The sequence below is a fragment of the Coregonus lavaretus genome, assembly GCF_964263955.1.
Source record: "Coregonus lavaretus genome assembly, chromosome: 12".
Lineage (NCBI taxonomy): Eukaryota > Metazoa > Chordata > Actinopteri > Salmoniformes > Salmonidae > Coregonus > Coregonus lavaretus.
Genome location: NC_139999.1, coordinates 40,346,955 through 40,364,938, shown reverse-complemented (window position 1 = coordinate 40,364,938; position 17,984 = coordinate 40,346,955). Strand labels below are relative to the sequence as shown.

Genomic DNA, 17,984 nt, shown 5'->3' with positions numbered 1-17,984 from the left:
GTATAGAAGGACCAGTAAAGAACACTGAGTTAGATATCAACTAACTTATTACACAATTGAGACCCATGTCTGTTACTTCACAACACTAACAGGAAGTTGCATATCTTTATTTTGGCAGGAAAATGTACCATCCGTCAGGACAAGTACAGATAGTTCCTTAATCACAGATGCAATACCTACAAACAGCTCCCACCTTGGAACACCCTTCTACCTGGCCTCTCCCTCCTCTGTCACTCTCTCTCTCTCTCTCTCTCTCTCTCTCTCTCTCTCTCTCTCTCTCTCTCTCTCTCTCTCTCTCTCTCTCTCTCTCTCTCTCTCTCTCTCTCTCTCTCTCTCTCTGTCTCTCTCCTTTCCTCCTTCCCTCCAACCTCTTTCTCCCCTCTAACCTCCTCTCCACTATTAGGCTGAATGATCAACCAAGGTGGTGTAAATAGTAACTATGTCAGGGACAGGGGCGGGTTGGTCATGGGGATAAATGACCACCTGCTCTCCTGTTCCAGACAGCATCCAGGGAGCCTCAGACAGAGAGATGAGAGAAGCACTCAAAAACATGGTAGGAGCACAGAACATCACTCACAAACAAACTGTTCATGAGGCACTTGTGACAACTGCTGATGTTAAAAGCGCTTTATAAATACATTTGATTGAGTGATGAGGCACAAGTTGAAATTACAAATCCTTTTGTTATGTGGAAAGCCTTAGCCTATGTCAGTGTTACAAACAACATAGGCCTATGCATCCAATTTGACTGTTGACAGTAATATCAAACTTGAATCATATCTGTGTAGACCCTAATGTTGCCCTTTGTTTCAACCAGTTATAAGGTACAGTTTGGAGTGAACAGGGATTGACATTAAGGTCTGAAAGGCACTTGTCCATCGGACAAGTCAGCACTATTTTGTTGGTCAGTTTTCGTCTCTTTCCCAAAAATGTGAAGATAGTTATTTACACACAAAATTGTCAGAACCTGTTGGTCACTTAATTAAAAAGCAGGGAGGAAGCAGAAACAAATCTGTTTTACTTGCCTGCAGTGCTACATCGAATGTGTAACATTTGCATGAGATGCTCCTAAGTTCTACATGTATTTTGAAGATGTCGAAAGGTTCTGCTCGCCCAGACCAAAAGTTATGCTTCCAGTGTAGCAGACTTTTAAAGTTACTTTTATGCCGTCCAAAACAAGTGTATTGGTGTCAATTACAAGCTTTGTGGTCGCCTGTTATTCCACTACACATGAGTTGAAAACTTGTGCATTGTCACAGGAAAAGTTTGGCTCGTAAATCAGGCCATATTAACACTTGTTATTATAATTAACACTTCAAATGTCAAATGTAATTTTTACACATGATCTTCTCACATTCTCCAGTGAGCATTTACAGGTGAATAGATCGCCTGTCTTCTGTACATGAAAATAAATGTCCTTTCCTTTCCTAGCTCTCTTTCCTCCTTTCCTTTCCTCATTTTCTTTCCTAACTCCTTTTCTTATTTCCTTTCTTCTTATCCTTTCCTGAGCTTCCTTTCCCCCTTTACTAGCTCCCTTTTAGGGATGGGCAAGAGTAATCGAGTACTTGAGTACTCGAACGGATGTCAAAGCTCAATCTTTAACCTGATATCTTCTTTTTTTTTCAAATACTGTTAAACTATTTGGTGGAATGTGCTTTGTCGCTGCCGGAACAGGCAAGTGAAATTTTGTCTTGAAGACAACGTTAATTTGCTTTGACTCTAGGGTTCCATTTATACATGCACATTTGCGGACACAACAAAAAAGAAGCCAAGCATCACACCTTTCTTCTCCCGAAATTCCCTTTCCCCTCCATGTCTCATTCACTCAATTGCGTTCTGACTGCGCCCTCCACACACACATGCTGAGTGCGCACACAAGCTCCCGTTAGGCCTACATAAATGCCTATAAAAATGTGTCAAACTGATGGGATACACAAGCTACATTCCTTGCCAAATGACGACAGTTTTATCACAAATATAAAATTGACTAGTTGATTGAAGTAGGAAAATATGAGTTCCAACAACAAGCTGCAGTTTTGGAATAATTGCGTCCCGTCTATTTTCCGCATAAGCTCCTTTGCGAACTTCTAGTGCATTTTAGAGTGGGTTAGAATGGGTTAGCCACACTGAAAATATGCAAAAACATTAGCTTGATAAAGACAAAGAGTGTATTTTCATCAGAATCATTAAGCCTACTCACCAAACGATGCAGTGTTCAATGTGGAATTCAAATCTCATTTTATTGGTCGCATACACATATTTATTAGATATTATTGCGAGTGTAGCGAAGTGCTTGTGTTCCTAGCTCCAACAGTGCAGTAATATCTAACAATACCCAACAATACACATTAATCTAAAAGTAAAATAATGGAATTAAGAAATATATAAATATTAGGACGAGCAATGTCGGAGTCCTGAGTATAAATATATATATATATATATATATATATATATATATATATATATATATATATATATATATATATATATATGGGATGGGATGGGATGTATATCTTAAGAATATGTAGGACAGAATAGTATATGTACAGCAATAGTTGAATAGGATGGACTTGACTATAATACAGTATATACATTAAAATGGGTAAAACCTTATGTAAACATGATTAAAGTGACCAGTGTTCCATTATTAAAGTGACCAGTGTTCCATGTCTGTGTACATAGGGCAGCAGCCACTAAGGCATAGGGTTAAGTAACCAGGTGGTAGCCAGCTAGAACAGTGACTAAAGTTCAGGGCAGGGTACTGGGTGGAGGCTGGCTAGTGATGTCTATTTAACAGTCTGATGGCCTTGAGATACAAGCTGTTTTTCAGTCTCTCTCACATTATTAGCCCCAATTGTTCTTCCATTTAGAAAATTCTAAAAGCTGGCTAGTGATGTATATTTAACAGTCTGATGGCCTTGAGATACAAGCTGTTTTTCAGTCTCTCTCACATTATTAGCCCCAATTGTTCTTCCATTTAGAAAATTCCAAATAACAGGCAGAATAAACAAAATCGAACGTCTGTAAATCGAAAAGAAGAAAGATTTTGGTTTGTAACCCTGAACAAATTGTCTTTCAACTCACCAAATTGAGCCCCGTTTCAAATTATCACTCTTTCAGAAGAACTGTTCCAGGCACGAGATGTGCATCACTTCGCACTGGCAACTTTTTTCATTTGGAAAAATATTAGGTTCTATTTTATTCTGTTATATTTCATCATGTTTTTTTAAAACAAAAAATTAGGTGTGTCTTGACTGTGACAAGGGCTCGGGTAATATGAGTGTCTTGTCTTCTAAATTCACAAAGCAAGGCTATGCTATTGCACAGCCATAGGCTTCTACAAGCAAGCGCCACTGCTGAGGTTACTGCCTTTTTGAAGATTGTGTTCCGTGATATAATATTGATATTACGGTTTCAATAAATTAATCTTAAATGGCACTTGCTTTTTTATTGACTGAATATACTGTACACTACCAGTCAAAAGTTTGGACACACCTACTCATTCAAGGGTTTTTCTTTATTTTTACAATTTTTTACTTTATAGAATAATAGTGAAGACATCAAAACTATGAAATGACATATATGGAATCATGTAGTAACCAAAAAAGTGTTAAACAAATCAAAATATATTTTATATTTGAGATTCTTCAAAATAGCCACCCTTTGCCTTAATGACAGCTTTGCACACTCTTTCCTAGATCTCTTTCCTAGGAAGGAAAGAAAGAGAGCTAGGAAAGGACAGGAAACAGGGGAATGTTTGTTTGAAAAGCTGTTTGACGTACAGAAGACAGGTGGTCTATTCACCTGTAAATGCACACGTGAAAAGATCACGTGTAAAAATGACATTTGACACTTGAAAAAAAGCAATTGAAAAATTATCATAACAACCATTAACATCACCTGTAAATGCACACTGGATATTCACAAGTAAAAATTATAGTGGACATTTGAAAAAAGCTAGTGAAAAATTATAATAACAAGCGTTAATATGGCCTGATTTACAAGCCAGGCGTTTCCTGTGACACTACACACGTTTTCAACACATGTGTAGTGTAATACCAGGCGACCACACTGCTTCTAATTGATACCAATCTACCTGCTGATACCAATCCACCTGCTGATACCAATCCACCTGCTGATACCAATCCAATGTGTTTTCGGGGTGAGACGATTTCAACCTTTTGGTTTTCCATACCCAGTGTAGCCCCAATGTTAGGCTACTGGAATTCAGTTGTGAAAAAGCACCTGCCTAATTGGGAAACCACAGAACAGACTCATCTTGCCCGCCTGCCACAAATGCCATAAATTGTCCGTTATTCACTTAAACAATGGGGATTAACCAAAAATATAAATTTTAGGCCTACTGGAATTCTTTGCTGTTTTGTTGTTTTCAGTAAAAGAAAACGTCTCAGTTCACTTGCCCCAGGTAATATGGCAACCATTAAGGTCAATCCCTGGTGAAGACATTACTTTGTATTCTAGGTGCGGTACTGGAGGCTTTACCTGTTGACGTTGGTATTGGGAATTGGGGGATCATTTCAGTTGGGGATGCAAGTTTCCATCATGGCTTCTCCAGCTGAGGTAAGAAAGAATACTGATGGCCAGCTGTAAGCTCTGAAGTGTTCAATATTAGCTGTGAGTGGCTAAGGGATCAAAGTTAATATACCAAATGCATAATATGAGTACTAACATTTGAATCACATCTGGCCATACCATTGCCATCATGAGTAAGCATATTTTTATTTGAGCCAAATCTCAGTGTAGTAAACCAGTCTCTCTCCTCTCTGTGTGTCTGTAGCACATCCAGAGCTTTGTGAACCAGACCTGGCTGGGGAGGTATAAGGTTCCAGTAGACGATTCAACCAACATGCTCATCTGGTCTTTCATAGTGTCTGTGTTCAGCCTGGGAGGATGGGTCGGGGCTATACACAGCGGCAGCCTCCCTGTCACCCACGGCAGGTCAGACACTGTACACAATACCCACACCAGTGTACCCCAGGAAGAGTAGCTAGCTGTTGTTTTTGTACCAGCTAATGAGGATACACACACACACATTACATACACTGTATAGAAGGTGTAATGAACTCCTGATGTCTCTTCTGTCTGGTTTTGCAGGAAGAAAGCCCTGCTGTTCAACAACATAGTGGCCCTTGTAGCCGCTGTGCTGATGGTCTTCAGTCCCATGGCCAAGTCCTTTGAGATGATCCTGCTGGGCAGATTTCTCTATGGATATAGTGCTGGTATGTATCTGTTTTGTCTCCTGTGTGTGTACTTTATTGTGAGAATGTTGGGGCAGCCTGTGGTACTAGTGTTTGTAACATCTCTTCTGCCCTTCTATCTGGCCTCTCTCTCTCTCTCTCTCTCTCTCTCTCTCTCTCTCTCTCTCTCTCTCTCTCTCTCTCTCTCTCTCTCTCTCTCTCTCTCTCTCACTCTCATTGTCTCTCTCATTGTCTCTCTCATTGTCTCTCTCTCTCTCGCTCTCTCTCTCTCTCTCTCTCTCTCTCTCTCTCTCTCTCTCTCTCTCTCTCTCTCTCTCTCTCTCTCTCTCTCTCACTCTCATTGTCTCTCTCACTCTCATTGTCTCTCTCGCTCTTTCTCTCTCTCAGGCCTGGGGTGGAACGTGCACCTGATGTACCTGGGCGAGAGTTCACCCAAGAAGCTGAGAGGATTCCTGACCATCACCATCACCATCTTCTGTAGCCTGGGGAAGGTCATGGGTCAGATTGTTGGAATCAAGTCAGTACCATCAATGTTATAGTTGACTGTCCTGAGTCTTCTCCACTTTAGATTGAATCTACTCTTATGTGTCCCTGTCTCTGGGCATTGGCATGTATTCATGGATGCCAGGGGAAGCCAGGCTTCCCCAAAAAATTAACCCCCCCCAAAAAAACAATAACATATATAATAATATATCGTTCCTCTCTCTGTGTTTCATAATTTTCCATCAATTCGCAAGAGGCTGAATGTATCTCACCGGAGAAAGCATTCAAGCGAGCGTAACAACGCACCTCTGTCTCTGTATGTGTAGACCATCTATCTGATGCTGTCTGGTCAAAAAGATTATGATATTGTTACCGCCTGTAGCATTGAATGCAAGGGAAGCCAGCGAGCATTTGGCCTCCCTTGATTAAAGAAATTATACAATAATAGCCAATCAGCATTGAGCTAAACTGTGATTGGTCCTGGCGGACCAAAGAAAAGTGTGAAGGGAAGCTAGTTTGGATTTGGCTTTACACCAATCACATCACATCAAGTCAAACGTCATTGACAGAAAAATAAAACTTGAATTGTTGCATCTCGTTGTATTGTTGTCCTCCGGTGGCTAGCTAGCCAGCTAAGCGTTGCCCATGAACAGAAGTTAGGCTAGCGAGCAAGCATTTTAGCCAGGTAGCCTAGGACAACAAGAACTAAAAGAGTATACTGTATGACAGTTTCGTCAACATGAAAGAGAGGAGGATGGCATTGGCGTTTCTCTACAAGTAGGGTGAGTCAACATGTTTTTTCTACTTACGCACACACACACACACATACACACACACACATACACACACACACACACACACACACACACACACACACACACACACACACACACACACACAGAAATCAGTACCATGGACTGATATGATATTTAGCTTACGTTGATTGGACTAAATTGTTTTTGGAATCTTTTAGTTGTCACTGTATTAGACTAAGCATAGGTGATTTGATGATGTTGAAATGTTGAAGTTGAAATGCAGCTCCTGTTTTCTTTGTGACTTGCAGTAACTCTCAGTGGTTCTAAATCAATAGTTGTTTAGTAGTCCGAAAATGTCAGAAACATTAACTTGCTTGACAATGCTGTAGGTCATGTAACTGTTTGTTACATGCAATATACTTTGTGGACATCACCGGACAGAGGTTGCTCTCCAGTTTTGTGATGAAACAAAGGTGTGGTTGAATTTATTCTGCCACTGTGTCTTCTTATTGTCTCGGCCTTAGGCCTATACTATATATCACAGTGGCAAGGCATATGAACTAACAGGCTATAGAGCAAACAACGCAATTATCACAACACATAGGTTGTAATATGGCATTTTTTTCCTGGCTTGGCTTCCCCAGGGATTTTACCCACGCACCATTGCTGGTCCTGGCGAACTGAAATACAAGATTCTGAAGAGCTCATCTGACTAATTACTCAAAATGTCATCATTTTGTAGCACGATGTGCAACTGACAAAGCTCTCAATGACAAATAATGTTTTGACAAAACAATTGTGTGAAACACTAAGAATATATTTCCAATTTAGTTGCAGAGCTTTGGTAAGCTTGAAAGTTCATGTATCAAAAGATGTAAGTACCGGAATCAAACTATGGGAGGAACACTCAGTATGTTGGAATGGGTCAAGTCTCCCACACACACACACACACACACACACACACACACACACACACACACACACAAACACACACACTCTCTTTCACTCTCACTCTCTCTGTCTCACTCTGTCTCAATCTGTCTCACTCTGTCTCTCTCGCTCTCTGTCTCACTGTCTCTCTCTCTCTGCAGGGAGCTGATGGGTACCGATGACATGTGGCCCTGGCTCATGGCCCTTGGTGGCCTCCCTGCCATCATCCAGTTTGTGACCTTGCTCTTCTTCCCTGAGGCTCCCCGCTACCTGTACATCGACAAGGGAGACACTGAGGGCTGCAAAAAAGGTATGCGCTCAGTCCAGGCAAGGTCTATAACATTACATTACAGTCAAACACATCACAGGGAGGGGGAGGGCTTGTCATGTTCTTGCTATATTTATCATTGAATTATTAGATTTGAGATAATCAAATGTTTTAGGGCAATCAGAGAAAGTAAGTTTTCTATTGCTTTGATTGATCAACAAATTATGAATCTTCACGTGTGTGTGTGTGTGTGTGTGTGTGTATGTGTGTGTGTGTATGTGTGTGTGTGTGTGTGTGTGTGTGTGTGTGTGTGTGTGTGTGTGTGTGTATGTGTATGTGTATGTGTATGTGTGTGTGTGTGTGTGTGTGTGTGTGTGTGTGTGTGTGTGTGTGTGTGTGTGTGTGTGTGTGTGTGTGTGTGTGTGTGTGTGTGTGTGTGTGTGTAAAAGCCCTGCAGTGGCTGTGGCAGGAGGATGACCTGCAGATGGAGATGGATGAAATGGGGAAGGAGAGAGCGAGCATGCAGGGCCAGAAGGTTAAGACCATTTGGGACGTGCTGACTTCTCGCTGTGTCAGGTGGCAGCTGCTGGTTCTGGTCATCCCCTGTGCCGGCGCTCAGTTCTGTGGGTTTAACGCGGTGTGGCCAATACCCTTTTCAAACTATTGTGCAGACCCAAACCATTCTGTGCTGGCTCAGATATTTTCTTTTCACATTGTCCTCTCCAATACAGTTCCAGCAACTAGGTGGATGTGTAACCCGGCCAGCGCAGGACAATTCAGCTCGGCCCAATAGGGCAAAATATTGATCTACGTTCATGGCAATTCTAAATTTAATGTAAATGCGTTGTAATTGACTGATAATGTCATTCTGTATTCTTAATCGAACTTAAGAACTGTTCCAATTTTCCAGCTGAGCCCCCCTCTTGCTCTATCTTTTCTTGTCATTCTCCTTTCATCTTATCTTCTCCACAATTACCCAAAATGTGTTCTATAGATTTATTTCTACGCTTTCGACATCTTCCGTGAAGCTGGAGTAGCAGAGGACAAGATGCATTACCTTTCCATTGGCATCGGAGCAACAGATCTCATCACCATAACTCTCTGTGTAAGTACCATAACATAGGTCATAGTAGAGAATAACATCACTGACTGTAACTGAGACGAGTCCTTGACTAAAAAACGCTTCAAATTGAGAATCTTGTTTGAACTTGCTTTTTAGTCCAGGTCTTGGCTTAATCTGTGTCCTGGAAAACGGACCTATTTGTATAATTACTTATTTTCCCTTAACCCTTTCCCTTGACAAAGCCTTGTTGTTCCACAATCAGTCTGTGTTATGTCCATAGATATACTCACAAATGTATATTGTTTTGTTTATGTAATTTATATTGTTTCGTTTCTATAATGTGTTTACAATACATTACTGGTTGTGTTGTGTCCCAGTCTCTGTTTATAGACCGTGTGGGCAGGAAGATACTGATGGGCTATGGCTACCTGTTGATGGGAGTCATCATGTCCATCCTGATTGTTATGCTGTCTATCAAGGTAAATAACATGTCAAACCCTCAGGGCTTTTCTGGGCTTTTCTTTCATATTATAATAATATATGCCACCTAGCTGACATTTACTCACCTAGCTTACACTCCAAAGCAACTTATACATATACATGATGTGATTCCTGCTGAAATTGAACCCACGGCTTTGATGTTGCTGGTGCCATGCCATAGAAGAAAGGCCAAGCATGAGATCCAATGCAGTTCTTTGTCTCTCAACAGGACCTGTACTCATGGGTCCCGTATGTTAACATCGCCCTCATCTTCTCTGTCATCTGCGTTTATGGACTAGGACCTTGTGAGTTCTCAAAAAATGACAGTACCCTCATGAGTCATATTTCACAAGTCTACAGCTGTGGTCTGAGTGGTTTGTGGTTGTGGCTAGCTAAGTGGGCTAACCCCAGACAGAGCTATTTGTCATGGTACTAAATTCTCTTCCTAGCTGGAATAGCCAGCACCCTCCCTGCAGATATCTTCCTGCAGGCCTGGAGACCGTCCGCTTATGTCATTAGCGGCTCCATCAACTGGTTCAGCCTGTTCTTGATTGGGATGTTCTTCCCCTTCATAGTGGTGAGATACTTACTGGTCTAAGTCTTCATACACACACTTGTTGATTGGCACATACCCTTTTTGCACAATGGAAACAAATCAAGCCGAGCCAAGTCTAACTGTACTGGGCTGGCCTGGTTACGCATCCACCATAATTGCTCGGACCGTGCTGGAAAGGACAGTGTAAAAAGAAAATATTCAAATGAGCATAGTATAGTTCAGGTCACTCTCTATAGTGTGAATCAAGCATTAGAACTACTGGATATACTGTAGCAAGCAATACGCCTGCTTTTTACTGAAAATATAATAAATAAGATAAATGCTCATGAATTGTGGTAGATGGTTTCTGAAAGTCTTAATTTTTTCTGTGATATGCAGGCTAATAGGCTACATGTCCCTTGACAGATGGTCAGTGAGTTACTGTAGATCAGTGTTTTTTAATCCTGGTCCTGGGGACCCAAAGGGGTGCACATTTTTGGTTTTGCCCTAGCACCACACCCCTGATTCCACTTGTCAACTCATCATCAAACCTTTGATTAGTGGAATCAAGTGTGTAGTGCTAGGGCTCCTCAGCGGCTCCATCAAGAAACACTGCTGTAGATCTATGGATCTGTTTAACATTGGTATTTGTGTGCACCATGTAGGATGGACTGGGCCAGTTCTGCTTCCTGATCTTTGTAGCGTACTGCATCTTCAGCGCAGCGTTCATGCTCTACTTCATCCCAGAGACCAAAGGCAAGAGCATGTTGGAGATCATGGAGGACTTTAACAAACTCAACTACAAGAACAAGGGGACAGACACCGAAAAGGCTGACTTTGTTATGGCAACGAAATTTTAAAGAAATGTATTGTGGCTTGAGTGATATTGGTACACTCTTAGAAAAAAGGTTTCCAAAAGGGTTCTTCGGCTGTCCCCATAGGAGCACCCTTTTGGGTTCCATGTAGAACCCTCTGTGGAAAGGGTTCTACATGAAACCCAAAAAGGTTCTACCTGGAACCAGAAGGGTTCTACCTGGAACCAAAAAGGGTTCTTCAAAGGGTTCTCCTATGGGGACAGCCGAAGAACCCGTTTCTTGGGCTGAATATAATAATTATAATTCCCTTCTCCCGGCTGCGTGCTGAAGCACCTCTCACTCACGTGGCTCTCCGTTACGTGATCAGGTCTTTCTCACAGTGTACAAGTGAAGACAGACACATCGGGGACTCAACTGCGCGTGTCCTTATCCAATTCCGAGGCGCATATTGAAAATATTGGAAGAACTGTCCACATTTACTTTTCGTCAGCCAACAAGATGAGTAGGCCTAACGAACAGCAAAAGCACTAGCCTATGTCAATCTACTATCCCCCATAGTACAAAAGTTGACCTATTCTATTCTGTGCAAGAAAAATAAAAAAATATTCCAAACCTAGTTTGGGACAGTTGTGGGATGCGATAGATCCCAAATTAATACAACCTGTTTTAAGCAATGAGCCTGACGCAACAGATTAACTGCTGCTACATGTATCATAGGGTTATCATTAAGATATGGTGTATGATATTGTAACAAGGTAAAACCAAAGATATCTAAAGCTACTGTATGTTGAGAGAATATTCTACTCTATTTATTGATAATTTCACAAAACTACACTGCTCAAAAAAATAAAGGGAACACTAAAATAACACATCCTAGATCTGAATGAATGAAATAATCTTATTAAATAATTTTTTCTTTACATAGTTGAATGTGCTGACAACAAAATCACACAACAATGATCAATGGAAATCAAATTTATCAACCCATGGAGGTCTGGATTTGGAGTCACCCTCAAAATTAAAGTGGAAAACCACACTACAGGCTGATCCAACTTTGATGTAATGTCCTTAAAACAAGTCAAAATGAGGCTCAGTAGTGTGTGTGGCCTCCACGTGCCTGTATGACCTCCCTACAATGCCTGGGCATGCTCCTGATGAGGTGGCAGATGGTCTCCTGAGGGATCTCCTCCCAGACCTGGACTAAAGCGTCCGCCAACTCCTGGACAGTCTGTGGTGCAACGTGGCGTTGGTGGATGGAGCGAGACATGATGTCCCAGATGTGCTCAATTGGATTCAGGTCTGGGGAACGGGCGGGCCAGTCCATAGCATCAATGCCTTCCTCTTGCAGGAACTGCTGACACACTCCAGCCACATGAGGTCTAGCATTGTCTTGCATTAGGAGGAACCCAGGGCCAACCGCACCAGCATATGGTCTCACAAGGGGTCTGAGGATCTCATCTCGGTACCTAATGGCAGTCAGGCTACCTCTGGCGAGCACATGGAGGGCTGTGCGGCCCCCCAAAGAAATGCCACCCCACACCATGACTGACCCACCGCCAAACCGGTCATGCTGGAGGATGTTGCAGGCAGCAGAACGTTCTCCACGGCGTCTCCAGACTCTGTCACGTCTGCCACGTGCTCAGTGTGAACCTGCTTTCATCTGTGAAGAGCACAGGGCGATCTTGCCAATCTTGGTGTTCTCTGGCAAATGCCAAACGTCCTGCACAGTGTTGGGCTGTAAGCACAACCCCCACCTGTGGACGTCGGGCCCTCATACCACCCTCATGGAGTCTGTTTCTGACCGTTTGAGCAGACACATGCACATTTGTGGCCTGCTGGAGATCATTTTGCAGGGCTCTGGCAGTGCTCCTCCTGCTCCTCCTTGCACAAAGGTGGAGGTAGCAGTCCTGCTGCTGGGTTGTTGCCCTCCTACGGCCTCCTCCACGTCTCCTGATGTACTGGCCTGTCTCCTGGTAGCGCCTCCATGCTCTGGACACTACGCTGACAGACACAGCAAACCTTCTTGCCACAGCTTTCATTGATGTGCCATCCTGGATGAGCTGCAATACCTGAGCCACTTGTGTGGGTTGTAGACTCCGTCTCATGCTACCACTAGAGTGAAAGCACCGGCAGCATTCAAAAGTGACCAAAACATCAGCCAGGAAGCATAGGAACTGAGAAGTGGTCTGTGGTCACCACCTGCAAAACCAGTCCTTTATTGGGGGTGTCTTGCTAATTGCCTATAATTTCCACCTGTTGTCTATTCCTTTGCACAACAGCATGTGAAATGTATTGTCAATCAGTGTTGCTTCCTAAGTGGACAGTTTGATTTCACAGAAGTGTGATTGACTTGGAGTTACATTGTGTTGTTTAAGTGTTCCCTTAATTTTTTTGAGCAGTGTATATTGGCAAATGATCCCACTGTCTATTGTTTTGAATGGTGTGTAATAATGAATTGTTTGGAACAGATTGTGATAATAAATGATGTGTTTGACTCATCGTCTTGTTGTTGTATTTGAATATCCTTCTGTTACATTGGAAAATAAATGATCTAAGTAATAAGTACAGGCTTTCAACTTTGGTCACATGTGGTCTATCATTCCATAGACATCCTTAATCAACACCTTTGTTACAGCAAGAACATGATGACCTAAGATTTGTCCAAATAAACAAGACCATGCAAGGCATCTGTCTATGTGAACCACATGAATAAATGTACTGTAGAGCCACAAGGAGGACCAGCAGAGAACACTGAGTAAGATATCAACTAACTGATTACACAATATGATAAACATTGGACGTAAAGGGAGACCCGATGTCATTGCACATTCTTTATTATGGCAGGAAAGTTTACGTTCGGTATAGATCATTATTTTATCATCAATTAAATTGGCATCCCCACGGTTTTTCATACATAGTGCATTTATATACCAACCATTAGAAAAAGTATCTAATTTGGAGTATGCGGTTATCAAATACATACTACAATAATAACAAACATATTTCCAATATTCTTTGGTATCGAATTCACTAGACATAGTTATGAAAATCAAACTTCTAGATTTATCTGTCATATGCACATGACAATTCATGTTAATTAATGTTTTATCCTCAACTCGGTGTTAGTATATCAGGTCAGAAGTTCGGTCGAGAAATACAGTAATGCCTTTGTCTGTTTCTTTATTCTTTTTAGAGATCAATTCTCTTGTAATTCATTTGCCAATAACAATCACCAGTACAGTGATGCTCAGTAATCAACAGGGAAAAAACAAGGCAACTTAAAAACAAAAAAAGTCGGAAATTACTGTTTTCTTTATTCCTTACAATGTGCTCAATGTGAAACTGGGCACTGGGCAGCACCTGTACTGTCCAGCTTCCAGATTAATGTGTTCAGACAATGTCTCACTGAACAATGAGTAAGTTATTCCTGTTTTATCAAGACACCTCCTTAAACGTCTATCCCTTACAAAAAATTAACTCTAATGCCAAACCGGACAAAAGCAAACATGATGTACTTTAGTTTTGGCTGAAACGCTGGAGTCACAAGGCCAGGGCTCGATATCGTTGGGAAGGAACCTGGTGAGATCCAGTTTAGACCAGGAAGACGTTCATCCCACTGTGCATTGTCATATCATGTGAGCAGAAAGAAAGAAAACATGGTGGGGTTGAGGTTACAGGAATCTTGTTTGAGTATGTTTGCACTGTATACGATAGGCGATGCATATTATGTGTGATAATATTTGAAGTATACCATGTTGCTATCGCCATCATAACCAGGGTTGTGTACTAACCAGGGTTGATCAATCAACACAGCTTCATCCTGTTCCCTTCCTAAGAACTGGAAAGGGAAAGGGAAAGGGGGATACCTAGTCAGTTGTACTGGGATGACACACATGACAAATCAGCTGCTTACTCAGCTAAACCTATAGTTTAAGTGGAAATGAGTACACTCAAATCTAACTGTCTGTCTTTGCAGACAGAGATCTATGTATTTTTGCTAAATTAGAATAGTCTACATTCAGAGAATTTGCACAATTGATCATCCAACTTGAAATCATCCGATTTCTCTTAGATTTGTTACATCTGTCTATTGAAGTCTTTGCAGTACCAGACTGTTATGTTAAGGGAGGGTCAGACATTCAAATTACCTTTCCCTTCTTTACTGGCCACAATCTGCTTGCTGGCTGGATGTAGTAGGCCTATAATTTAACATTCAATTATCTGGCTACAGCTCTGGTGGACATTCCAGCAGTCAGCATGCCAATTGCATGCTCCCTCAAAACTTGAGACATCTGTGGCATTGTGTTGTGTGACAAAACTGCACATTTTAGAGTGGTCTTTTATTGTCCCCAGCACAAGGTGCACTTGTGTAATGATCATGCTGTTTAATCAGCTTCTTGATATGCCACACCTGTCAGGTGGCTGGATTATCTTGGCAAAGGATAAACGCTCACTAACAGGGATGTAAACAAAATAGTACGCAAAATTTGTGAGAAATAAGCTTTTAGTGCATATGGAAAATGTTGGGATCTTTTATTTCAACTCATGAAACATGGGACCAACACTTCACATGTTGCGTTAATTTTTTTGTTCAGTATATACAGTATGACGGGGTGTCAAACTCATTCCACGGAGGGCCTGAGTGTACTCATTCAAGGGTTTTTCTTTAGTTTTACTGTTTCCTACATTGTAGAATAATAGTGAAAACATCAAAACAATGAAATAACACATATGGAATCATGTAGTAACCAAAAGAGTGTTAAACAAAGCAAAATATATTTTATATTTGAGATTCTTCAAATAGCCACCCTTTGCCTTGGTGACAGCATTGGAAACACTCTTGGCATTCTCTCAACCAGCTTCATGAGGTAGTCACCTGGAATGCATTTCGGCAGGTAGCTTAGTGGTTAAGAGCGTTGTGCCAGTAACCGAAAGGTCGCTTGTTCTAATCCCCAAGCCGACTAGGTGAAAAATCTGTCGATGTGCCCTTGAGCAAGGCACTTAACCCTAATTGCTCCTGTAAGTCGCTCTGGATAAGAGCGTCTGCTAAATTACTAAAATGTAAATTTCAATTAACAGGTGTGCCTTCTTAAAAGTTAATTTGTGGAATTTATTTCCTTCTTAATGCATTTGAGCCAATCAGTTGTGTTGTGACAAGGTAGGGGGGTATACAGAAGATAGCTCTATTTGGTAAAAGACCAAGTCCATTTATTGGCAAGAACAGCTCAAATAAGCAAAGAGAAACGACAGTCCATCATTACGTTAAGACATGAAGGTCAGTCAATATGGCAAATGTCAAGAACTTTGAAAGTTTCTTCAAGTGCAGTCGCAAAAACCATCAAGCGTTATGATGAAACTGGCTCTCATGAGGACCGCCACAGGAATGGAAGACCCAAAGTTACCTCTGCTGCAGAGGATAAGTTCATAAGAGTTACCAGCCTCAGAAATTGCAGCCCAAATAAATGCTTCACAGAGTTCAAGTAACAGACACATCTCAACATCAACTGTTCAGAGGAGACTGTGTGAATCAGGCCTTCATGGTCGAATTGCTGCAAAGAAACCACTACTAAAGGACACCAATAAGAAGAAGAGACTTGCTTGGGCCAAGAAACACGAGTAATGGACATTAGACCGGTGGAAATGTGTCCTTTGGTCTGGAGTCGAAATTTGAGATTTTTGGTTCCAACCACTGTCTTTTTGTGAGACGCGGTGTGGGTGAATGGATGATCTCCGCATGTGTAGTTCCCAATGTAAAGCATGGAGGATGAGGCGTTATGGTGTGGGGGTGCTTTGCTGGTGACACTGTCAGGGATTTATTTAGAATTCAAGGCACACTTAACCAGCATGGCCACCACAGCATTCTGCAGCAATTCGCCATCCCATCTGGTTTGGGCTTACTGGGACTATAATTTGTTTTTCAACAGGACAATGACCCAACACACCTCCAGTCTACTTATGGCCTCATGAAAAGCTTGAATCCAGTCATAGTGGCACGGCTAAAGTGAACCATGATGTGTCACGCTCAGAGTAAATCAAAGTCAACTCACCCTAAACTTTAGCACAATAATAAACACACCAAAGATAATAACACACTAAGGAACAGTTTCAGATACATCTTTATTGAATCCCCATCTCTGTATCAATTAGACAGAGATTGCAGACTCAAAAACAGTGTACAAAAACAGACATCTATAGAAAAGTATGCTTATATTGAAATATGTCCAAAGGTTTTATAACAAAACATGTAACTGAAAAAAAAAATTAAGTTCAACAATCTTGCAGAGTACAGAGATAAAATACCAAGGTAACATACATATACAAATGTACATCTTCTGCATGTGTTTATGCGTACAAAAGTGTCATTGCAAGTTAATCTGCGCATGATTGACCATTTCGAGAGAAAGGTCCTTTTTTATCTCACATTTCAAATCCACTGCTGTGCACAATCAGTATTGGGAAGGCACTTTGCAACAGACCAACAGAATAAGACAAGAAAACGGCACAGGTAAGTATCCAAGCAATCAATCAATAAAAACATCCTATAAATTGAAGTACCAAAACAGGTGAGATAAACCAAACAATACCACCAGATGATTTGATTAGCATGTATGGGCGATCCCAAGTGTTGCCACAACCACCAATTATATAAGAGCATATTTCTAAACAGCATCGTCGCTCACTTATCCAATAAATAACACAAAACAGGCCTTAATAAACGCTTTTTACTCCATTCGCTGTGTGAAAAGCATCACTATTCAGTGGGGACATAAAAAGAGCTTAATATGACCTAAACAGACTGATTGATCAAAGCCATAGGTCATATCACTAAACTGGTAGTGGGTACACTACCAGAGCCAGGTAACAGCACAGTGAACTAGACCTGGGTTCAAATAGTATTTCATTTAGGTTGCCTGGCACAATAGAAGAGTCCCAAAAGTGCAAACCCACCCATCAGTCACTCCAGTCAGACTCAAACAAATGCTTTTCGGGTACTTTTTGAACCCAGGTCTACAGTGAACAGCGAAACCTCTGTCACTATCCAGTGAACAAACTCTCGACCCATCCTCACCCCCAAAAACATTTATATCCAGAACAGTACACAGCAGATCATGGGCGTGCACTGTGAGGAAAACCTTTCAAATCAAACAACCACCACCAAAACCTACACGTCTCTTTCCATCATTGGCAAGGAAGGAAAAAAACATTTATATATACACACACACACACACACACACACACACACACACACACACACACACAGGATCCCCATTAATTGACAAACTATTAAAATCAATCATTAGGTTTTATCATATATATACGCATTTCATATATATATGAATATATGAATGTTATATACACTTGTTACAATCACAATATAACTATAAATAAAAGCAGGAATGTACTGAAAGTAACAGAGCAAAATTATCGGACAAACA

General features: G+C 41.3%; 2 protein-coding genes across 2 annotated transcripts in view; both read left to right on the top strand.

Annotated features, from left to right (window-relative positions):
* The window catches only part of LOC311138832 (solute carrier family 2, facilitated glucose transporter member 11-like), a gene marked incomplete at both ends in the record, with an annotated part of 15,252 nt that extends 14,840 nt beyond the window's left edge, over positions 1–412 (top strand). Inside the window, one exon of the mRNA XM_084173637.1 lies at positions 404–412. Within this exon, the coding sequence (XP_084029763.1) occupies positions 404–412 (9 nt within the window). The remainder of the gene's footprint in view (positions 1–403) is intronic.
* Positions 379–10,655, top strand: LOC311138660 (solute carrier family 2, facilitated glucose transporter member 11-like). Its single transcript, XM_084173439.1, has 12 exons — positions 379–553; positions 4,483–4,581; positions 4,799–4,959; positions 5,116–5,240; positions 5,607–5,736; positions 7,549–7,697; positions 8,105–8,292; positions 8,650–8,760; positions 9,096–9,197; positions 9,428–9,503; positions 9,648–9,775; positions 10,399–10,655. The coding sequence occupies exons 1-12, from the start codon at positions 476–478 to the stop codon at positions 10,591–10,593; spliced, it is 1,542 nt and encodes a 513-aa protein (XP_084029565.1). The 5' UTR covers positions 379–475; the 3' UTR covers positions 10,594–10,655.
* The last annotated feature ends 7,329 nt before the right edge of the window (positions 10,656–17,984 follow it).